The sequence below is a fragment of the Paramisgurnus dabryanus genome, chromosome 18 (genome assembly GCF_030506205.2).
Source record: "Paramisgurnus dabryanus chromosome 18, PD_genome_1.1, whole genome shotgun sequence".
Lineage (NCBI taxonomy): Eukaryota > Metazoa > Chordata > Actinopteri > Cypriniformes > Cobitidae > Paramisgurnus > Paramisgurnus dabryanus.
The window spans coordinates 27,188,590-27,198,781 of NC_133354.1; the positions used below are offsets into that span (position 1 = coordinate 27,188,590).

The window sequence follows — 10,192 nt, forward strand, 5'->3', positions numbered from 1 at the left end:
TAATCATGCTAGCATCGTGCTAGCTTCATGCTAATCATGCTAGCATCGTGCTAGCTTCATGCTAATCATGCTAGCTTCATGCTAATCATGCTAGCATCGTGCTAGCTTCATGCTAGCTTCATGCTAATCATGCTAGCATCGTGCTAGCTTCATGCTTATCATGCTAGCATCGTGTTAGCTTCATGCTAATCATGCTAGCTTTATGCTAATCATGCTAGCATCATGCTAATCATGCTAGCTTCATGCTAGCTTCATGCTAATCATGCTAGCATCTAGGGCTGAACGATATGGACAAAATTTCATATCTCGAGTTTCATGCCAGATATCTCGATGCCGATACGATGCGATATGGCTACGGGTTCGGTGAAAACCAAGCATTTCTCAGAAAAATAAAAACATCATAATACAAAAAAATTTGGAAAGTGTTGTTTTATTTTTAAGAACTCACTGCCAGTCATCAACAGTAACATAAGTTACCAAAAAAAATTAATTACAAATCAAACATTTTACTGCAGCTCTGCTTTAACAATAAATAACAAATGCAGCAGCTGGTGGAACATTGAAAGTGCATTGAAGTGCAACATTTATATTCTTCAAAAGATCACATAACTGTATGCAGAAAATTGCATTTGCTACTAACAGAGAGGTAGTTACAGGCAGCACAACTTCTACAGATTCTTTGCCAGGAACACTAGCTTGTTAACCATGTCTGGCTTCAGACAGGACCTCTGACAACTCACAATGTTGCCTGATGCACTAAAAATTCTCTCTGAGGGAGAGCTGGTGGCCTGCATGCACAAGTATTTTCTTGCCATGTTGCTGAGCCGGGGAAAGTTGACTTTGTGAGTTAATCTCCACCACAGAAGGGGGTCCTCGTCGTTGTCAATTGTGGGGGCCTGGATGTAGGCATTCAGCTCAGCTTCTATGGCAGCAGTGGGATCGATTGGTACTGTTGCACTTGCGGTGGATCTTTTAAAGAAACTTCCCAACGACTTCTTAGCCTTTTTGGTGGGTGGGGTTGAAACTTCTTCCACTCTGGTCTCTCTGCACTCAACAGAATGCTAGAAAATAGTAAAAACAAAAGAACAAACAAAAAAAAGAATTTAATTATTTTTATATATGAATGATCATTACTGTATGAACAACACAATTCAGCTAAATTGAAACTTAAATATTTACTAAAATGTAAGATAATGCATTTAAATGGAAGGAACTCTTCTCATTTACTTCATTCTAACCATTATTTTTACCTTGTGTTCCATCATCTTCATCTCCGACACCAGTCTGGCTTTGATGATGGGGACGTCGTTGACACTGATGTATTGTGTCTTGTATCTTGGATCTAAAAAGGATGCCACATCCAAGAGCTCTTGTGTAACTCTCTCTTCATACTTGCTGTTCAAGTACTCCAAAATTTTCTTTTTTAAGGACTTGGTCATGTCTGTATCACCCTCCACTGGTGCCAAGATGGTTGTGTTAAACAGGCTGAGTACTGGTTTGATGTGTGAGACACTAACGTAATCCTCCCCTGACAGAGCATCCGTGAATTCAAGCAGTGGTCCCAGTGCCTTGCTGACTGACTCCAGCACATCCAGATCTTGATATCCAAGAATTAGGTGTCGGGTGTTTCTGTCCTCTGAGAGGACTTCGTGGAGTGCTTTCTGCTGCTCCAGAATCCTGTTAATCATGAGCACCCTAGACCCCCATCTAGTTTGACACTCAGTGATGAGTTCGTGGACTGGAAGGTTGAGGCGCTTCTGGGCTTGCTCAAGTGCCACTCTCTTTTTCCAGCTATGTGAGAAGTGGCACACCAACTTTTTGCAGACACCTGTTGCACGGCTGATCCGGCTGTCACCTTTCACTGCGTTTTCTTGGAAAAATAGATGTACAAAAATAATTATATTACATTAGATTATATTACAACAGCTTAATAACCACATAATAATGCAGATTGTTTTCTCTCTCTCTATTTTTTTTCAAGACTTGTGAAGTCCAGAATTTTGATTGATTTACATTACTATAAATTAATGCATGATCTTTCACTGTTTGAATCAATTTGGTGCATTAATGGGACTCTATGTGAGATTGTTGAAGAAGAGTTGCATTTTTCTTTTTGTTAGGTTGATTTTTTTCCCTCTCTCCCTTTTCTGGAATAGGTGATGTGTTGTAGTCTGTTCCATTTTATGTAATAAATGTTTTTTTGAAACTCTCTCTCTCTCTCTCTCTCTCACTCACTCACTCACTCACTCACTCACTCACTCACTCACACACTCACACACTCACACACTCACACACTCACACACTCACACACTCACACACACACACACACACACACACACACACACACACACACACACACACACACACACACACCTCTCTCTCTCTGTCTAAAAGTTATTAAAAATAAACATAACGTACCTATTGCCAGGTGTAGCCTGTGTCCGAAGCACTGAAGGCGCGTCCAGCCATTCACCTCCATAGCCTTTATCATATTCGACGCATTATCTGTCGTCACGCAAACTTGTTGGTCCTCCTTTAAGTTCCAGTCTGCTAACGCACCTCTCATCTCCTCTGCTATATTATCCCCGGTATGCTCCGCGGGGAAGAATGATGTCTGCAGACAGTGGGTCTTGAGTTCGAAGTTTGTTGTGATAAAATGGACTGTTAAACTTATGTACGGTTCAGTTGTCCGGCTCGTCCACAGGTCCGTGGTTGTGGCGAAATGATCGATTTCACGGAGCTCGGATTCAACACTCATTTTACACTCATTATAAAGTTTCGGGATGGCCACTTGATTAAAATGTGTTCGGGATGGTATTTTATAACGCTTGTCCAGCGTCCGAACCATTTTTTTAAAGCCTTCTTTTGAGACTGTGTACACGGGTACCATGTCTTTTGCAATGTGGTATGTTATAGCGTCTGTAATTTCTTTGTGTCTGGTGGACGTCGACTCGTACGGCGTAACGCTACTGAACGCGTCAGCAATCAAACTTTGCTTTGGCTTATTTTGGGATGACTGAGAAGTCCCCGGTGTTTCTCTCAGTTTCATGCACTCTTCATGCAGCACGCGATGGTGTTGTTTCAGGTGGTGAAACATGTTTGTTGTGCTACCTTGCTTAGTCGCAATTTTTGTTAAGCACGACCTGCACAACACGTCACTCTGGTTTACATCGTCTTTTCTGAATCCAAAATACCTCCAAATAATGGAAGATGATTTATGTTTTGGCACCAAGTCAGATGCACTACCACCTGCCGCATTATCTCCCGCACTCATTTTCTTTCGTTTTAATTTCTCCGCTGTCTCTGTAGTGTGTGCGCGCTGTCTTTAGCGGTGCATTCAAGCCAGGGCACTCGTAAAACTGATGCTCGTTGTGTGACTGCCAGAGTTGTATGCAGGGCGGGGCAAGCGCGGAGAGGGGAAAATCTATCGTCTATATCGTTGGGTTTTCGATAGTAATATCTTGAAAGTTCATATCTAGATATAGATACGATAACGATATATCGTTCAGCCCTACTAGCATCATGCTAACGTCATGTTGAATCATGCTAATCATGCTAGCATCATATTTCATCATGATAACTTTTTTAAATCATGCTAGCTTCACACTAAAACATGTCAACAGCCAGGTAAACTACTAGACTAAATTTCTTTTACATTTCTGTCAATCAACTTTTTGCATTTTCATGCACTGGTAATTCCTTGGGAATTGCATATCTAGTTGTATATGATGACTTTGTACCTGTGGATATGGTGAGATAAGGACCTTTTAAGTAATGCTTTTAAAAACACGGCGCTGTCCGAGTGCTGAAACGGCTCTCCACACATGGCTGTCCCAGACGAAAGATTGTCAGTCGCTATGTCTCAATTTGTTCCCTAGCTCCCGAGGGCACTGGTAAGGACCCTAGCTCACTTGACTGTTCACTTATTTTTTCTGTCACGTGGCTGCTTCAGCGCGTTGTGATCACTCACAACTGTTACTCATCAACAACCGGCAAAACCAATATCTCTCTGACTTAGGGCTGTCACAATGATTAAATAATCGTCTCTTTGTGATTATTTGACCCTTATCGCGATGATTTCAGATCACCGCAATGATAGCTCATCTCTCTAAAAAACACAAGGGGGAGCTGCAGCGCCTGTGTAAATGAGAAATTATCAGATTACTTTAAAATATGTGTTATGTGTATTTAAATTTACTGCCAGGTAAACCTTGCAAAATATTTAATTTAAATAATCACAACAATGTGTGAAAATTATTTCATAAACAAACAAAAAATGTATGAGAATTAAATGTCAAAGTAATAAAACAGACAATTAATCGTCATAATTATCAAAGCACTAAAACAGACAATTAATGGTCATAATCGTCACAATTTATTAGACAATTAACCAAACAAATTTCATAATTGTGACAGCCTTACTCTGACTTTATTTTAAACAGTACATTGTGAAAATCGCTGTCATTATTCTCTTACATATCCGTGCATGAAATCGGAGGAATATAATGACATTTTAAATATACATATTTTTACAATTTAAAATAAATATTATTCTTTTAAATATTGAGTATTTTATGGTCCCTTGTCGTCTGGCGATGTGTGTTTATGTTTAAAACTAAAACAAACTTTAGTTTTAGTCTTTATAAAAGTTCTGTCACATTTATATAAAGTTTATTAAGTTGGATCACGTGATTTTCGGTAGTCAAACTTTAGAAAAGGTCACGTGATTTCCGGTAAGGAAACATAATGGCTGTTTCTCAATTCCAAGAACGCAAAGAACCGACTTGTGTTCTCGTGGAGACTGGTCTTGCCAGGCAACCTCGGAAGAACGAACTCAGAAGGTCGCGAGAACACAGAACGCACCTTTGAGAATTGAGATGTGTGCGATCTTCCTGCTGGTCACGTGACCTCTCCAGATTTCAGCACGCAAGTCTGCACTCGATGCATCCTCGATATCAAGAACTCATTTGGGTATTTTCATGCGTCCTCTGTACTTGTGTTCTTGAGAATTGGAATTGAACTTCGTTCAATTCGACTGTTAATGATGACATAGAGCGAGGACACAAGGATGCAAGATCGCTGAAGAACGCATATTGAGAAACAGCCAGGGACCATCGATGCTCACTGGTTTTTGGGTTGCATTCTGGGAATTTTTAGGGAACGACATTCCAGTGCCCTGGAAGGATTTTGCGATTGAGACAGCCCTTAAAATGTCCGTCTCCCTGATCAGTGCCCTGACTATGAAACAAGGGAGCTGGTTGATACACACCCATTATGAAACAATCGGCGCAATTTCTGTGATCGTGGCTCTTCATTGGTGGTCCTATGTTGTACAGTTAGAGAGGTTCAAAGATGGCCATTTCCTGGTCTTGCGTCCAAAGATAGCCTACGATAGTTTTCTGACAGTGTCAGAAATTCAGCGTGATTTTTTAAAAAGCCTCCATGTTATCATCGTACAGTCTACATGCTTGTCGTACGGTACCCAAGTTTAAACGATTCATGTCGCACAGTGTGATAAGGTGATGATCTTATAGGAGTGCAAAAATCCTGCAGTGTATTCCAGGCTTTAGACAATGCTCGGAGAAACAGCCAATCAGAGCAGAGCTCAACATTATTATGACCCTTTCAGGGTAATAATAGACCATTTCATTCTAAATGCAAATCCTAGGGTTTTTGTAAAACTGTCTCTGGATCATTTTTGCACTTAATAAAGCCACAAACCTTCTATGTAGATATCAGAGAACAATTGAACAGATTATTACAATGCATTCTTTGACACCTTTTTGTTTTGCTCCAAAATATTGGGGAAAAAAGTGCATTTACAAGATTTAAGCATTCAAACGTACATCACTTCCACCAATTCAGATCAATAATTCCTGTCTTAGACACGTTTCTACTACTTCCAACACATTTTTACAGGCAATTCAATAAAGGAACCTATCGCAAAACTGCAATGGGAACCGTTTTTGCGCATTTACAGGTCACCTGATGTGCGTAAAAGTAACATGATCGTTCTTTAAATATGGCACGATGTGTTTGGTTGGAGGAAAACACAGAATAGGTGTGTTCGACTTCATGTGACATCTTAAGAACCAACAAGCGCATGACATCAAGTCGACTGCTCCTTGTGCTTTCAAATTGCGTGGCGCCACGAGAGAACAAATTACGTTTAGTCACATAACATCGGTTAACATTGGTCAGTTTGTAACATTTTTATCAACATTTGGAAAATATCACTACATTTTGTGCAAACCTTTAATTGAAACCAGGCTAGCGAGGTAAATTAAACGCAACTGGCTATTTAAAAAGTGGGAGGGGCCACCTAATATGCCCGCTTAACTTCCTGTTTTAGTGGAAATTACATTAGTGCTTTAAACATAGGTTCACATTTCAAGGCTTTTCATTATGTTTAAAAGGATAGTTCACCCAAAAAGAAAAATGTATCATTTACTCACCTTTTTTCTGTTAAACACAAAATAATATATTTTGGTAAGCACAACGTTGATGGTAACCATTGACTCCTATAGTAGGAAAAACAAATACTATGAAGTAAATGGGTACCATTAACTGTGTGCTTTCCAATCATTTATCAAATATCTTCTTTTGTGTTTACCAGAATAAATTAACCCATGCATGTTAAGAACAACACAAGGGTGAGTAAATCATGACAGAATTTAGGGTGAACTATCCCAAAGTGCATTCTCTTTATTTCTGAGAATTTTTCTTTAGCGTTTAGCATTCATGTGACAAATCCACAGAAATCACCTCCAGGGCTGATGATTAAAATTCTCTTTCTGTTGGTTATGTAACTGTCTGTCCTGTGTCTACATATGTAATGAAAATCAACTGACTGAATCACTGCTCACGAATGTGCTGTAAAGCTGGATTTAGAGAGGAGAGAAATAATCACACATTTCTACTCCGAATGTCTGTCTGCAATATGTTACAAACATGTTTTTCTCCAAAACATGGCGAAAAAAAACCTCTGTGCCGCCCATGATAATGACCTGTTGATGTCCTGTAAGTGCAGACAAACCTCCAATAAAATACAGTTAATAGAAATGAAGGCCAGAGATCAGAAAGACAATACAAACACACAGTTATTAATTTACTGTTAATGTAAAGAACACATTTTGTGAAAATATAACCTTAAATATTGACTCATGTCAAAAATAAAAAATCAAGCTTTGACACTGCCATAACATTAACCTGAATTTCACAGGCAGCGTAACACATTATTGTGTGATAATAAAGAATTTAAAATGACTGTGTTTAAACCTTATCTTAATAAGACACAAAGCACTGTGGGATAAACTGTATATACCTCCTAATGTTTCGAAAGGTGGCCCCATCCAAATGTATTTTTGGGAAAAATGTCTTCCCAGTACGGTGAGGGATGCGTTGACCTCAGGAGGTGGTTAGCTCCTGTTGCGAGGTGCTTGAAGCATTTAAAAACAGCGTGGGGTTAGGTGGTGTGGGGAGTAAAGCACAGTGTGTCACTAATCGCTGTGTTTTTTACATCCAGCAGAGATATGTGCACATGGATCTACGACACAATGCCACAACACTGTTTCCAAAGCAACGGTACGGCAAGCAGAAGGAAAACTTTGCTTTCACGTGCGCTATTGATTGACTGTCATTATAATCCAGTAGATTCATGCTTTATGTTGGCTTGCAATAGAGATAAAAAAATCCAAGAACATTGTTTGTGGAAGAAAACAGAACTTGAAATATGATGTCTCTATAAATAGGCTTGGAAAAAATTAATGTTCACAGTCACAATTCACAACTTTTCTCCTCGCTATAAACCAATATGATCGGACATATGGTGTGGCCCAACACTAAGGAGACCTAATCGTTTTCATAATGGTATTGACAACATTTTACTGCCATCCATTTAGCCTTGCCTTGTGGCTAACCGGCCATATTGAGTAGTTTCACTCATTCCACATCTAATTGAAATACTGACAATGAGAGCATCAATAGACCGAAATTTTCAATTAAGGCTACATCAGAGAAAGCTTGTGGTGGAAAGCATCTGTTTGCAATTACATTTCTGTCAGATTAAAAGTGCTCTGACCCACAGTGACACGCAAAATTGCAATGCAAGGAAGCCTGCGAACAACCTGTAAGAACGTAAAGGGTTAACATGTTGACGTGCTGTATAAGAGCAGCCACCAGTGGATTAATATTTCCCCTTGAGATGCAGCTCGCCTGTAAAAGCCGTTTTTGATGTTGCGCTAACCTTTATCTCTTCCACGCTCCTCAGTCGTAGCCTTTTGTGCTGTACTGAGGCCAAATCTGTTGACTGGACAGGTTTCTCGGAGCCATCGGTGAAATTGCTTATTAAAATTTCTTCTGCTGTCTTTCTGTCTGCGAGATAATGCAGAGACCGAAAGCATTCATTCTATTGTAGTGTATTTGTAACAATGGGTTATCTAGCAGTCATTCATGTCAGAAGCCTGTTGATCACAAAGTTTTGGAGGTACAATTACACATGCAGTTAAATTAGCATTTCTCAACGGAGCGATACCGCCCCTTCAGATGGGGTTCTGAGAGCGTCTGGGGTGCCGAAAGTTACATTTTTGAAAGTGGGGCTTTAAGTTAAGGGTTGAAAAGTCTATGAAGTGTATAACCGGCCCCTGTGTCTTTATTATGCTAGATGAAAGTGGTAGTGTTGTCTTGTATTTGTATTAATTTATATTTGTAAAAAATATAAATGCTGCATCCTGTATCAAATCAATACATGACGCGATTTTTCCCATGCACATCATTTTAAAAAACACACTGCCAGATGACACAGGCTCAGGATCCAGGAGTCTTGTTTAATTTTTATGAGTTGTTGTCATGATGTCAGTGTTCTGACAGTCCCTTGTTCTATGTGGAGGCTCATGGCCTTGCGTATCAGGTCATGTGTCTTCAGTGTCTCGCCTCTTGTCCACGCCCCTTGTTCTCATGCTTATTGTTGATCATTAGCTCATTCCCATCACCTGTTCCCTCCTCGTTTTCTTGTTTGGTTTCCTTATTTAAAGTCATTGTTTCCCTTTGCTCTTTGCAGGATCATTTTGTACTGTAGTGTGTCTTCAAGTCAAGTGTATTGTTCAAATCAAGTATTCAAGTCTAGTCTAGTTTATGTGTTTAGCCAAGTTTAGTCTTGTTACCTTGTTTTATGTAGTTCGCCCCCTCGTGGGGTTTTCTCTTCACCCTCAGCATCGTCTGTGATTGGGTTCTCACCTGCAAAATCCCTGACACAGGGTGCCGCTCTATGTGGTATTTATTATGGGAATTCAGTCGCTTTGATATGGCCTACCAGTTTTGAGAGCTCTGCTCAGCAATATTTATGTCATATGAACAGTACTACTAGTCTCCACAATGGTAACTTAAAAAAGCATCTAGAATAAAAAACAGGTAATAATAATAATATAATAAAAAAGAATGAAATAATAATAATATTATAATATTTATAATAAAAATTGCACCCAAAATATCCCCTAAAGGGGGTCACACACCGGACGAGCAGCTCAGCGCCGTTCTAAAAAAATCGAACACATTGTTTTCTATGAGTATACACACACCGGCGCCGACAGGTGGCGCCTGTCTGCGGCGAACAGCTACGACTCAGGAAGTTGCTCAAATCCCTGTCGTGCCACAGAGCGCCACTCACATAGTTTAACATTAAATGACATCATATTTGTCCCAAATCATTAACGATTAACATTGGCTGCTAACGTATATTTTGCATTTTGAAGCTGACATTTTGAAGCTGACTAAGCTTGCGCTATTTAATGTGCACTTCCGGTTCTACAATTCCTGAGCTGCGCGTCCGGTGTGTGAACCCCTTAATCCTTTTTTCTTTCATTATTATAAATTAATTCAATTCAATTTTATTTATATAGCGCTTTTCACAATTGTTAATTGTTGCAAAGCAGCTTTACATGAGAAGATGTAGGGGAGAACACAGAAAATCAATAGATAATATAAGTAGAATAATATAGCGGCTAAGTATAAACCATACAAGCGAGCGTATTAATAATGTAACGTATACAGTAAAGTGCTAAGTTAAGCCAAAGTTGGCTGACTCTCCCAGGGCCGAAAAAAAACCCAAAACTCCTAGAAGGACAAAAAAATTATTAAAGGTATTGAGGAGGATTTTCTTTTTCCGGGTGGATCATCAAGACTATTGGTCCTCCTA

At 39.5% G+C, this 10,192-nt stretch overlaps 1 protein-coding gene across 1 annotated transcript; it reads right to left on the bottom strand.

The window, feature by feature from the left end:
• Window positions 1–463: 463 nt before the first annotated feature.
• LOC135776839 (E3 SUMO-protein ligase ZBED1-like) lies at window positions 464–3,243 on the bottom strand. The gene is made up of 3 exons (XM_065287756.2): window positions 2,419–3,243; window positions 1,251–1,870; window positions 464–1,061 (listed from the first exon to the last, which is right to left on the bottom strand). The coding sequence occupies exons 1-3, from the start codon at window positions 3,095–3,097 to the stop codon at window positions 669–671; spliced, it is 1,692 nt and encodes a 563-aa protein (XP_065143828.1). The 5' UTR covers window positions 3,098–3,243; the 3' UTR covers window positions 464–668.
• Between the last annotated feature and the right edge of the window lie 6,949 nt (window positions 3,244–10,192).

Excerpts from the sequence above, each read along its gene's own strand:
- LOC135776839 (XM_065287756.2), bottom strand. The coding sequence starts at position 3,097 with ATGTTTCACCACCTGAAACAACACCATCGCGTGCTGCATGAAGAGTGC. Across the intron at positions 1,871-2,418 it reads CAGGCTACACCTGGCAATAG|AAAACGCAGTGAAAGGTGAC; the intron begins GTACGTTATGTT and ends TATTTTTCCAAG. Across the intron at positions 1,062-1,250 it reads TGAAGATGATGGAACACAAG|CATTCTGTTGAGTGCAGAGA; the intron begins GTAAAAATAATG and ends ACTATTTTCTAG.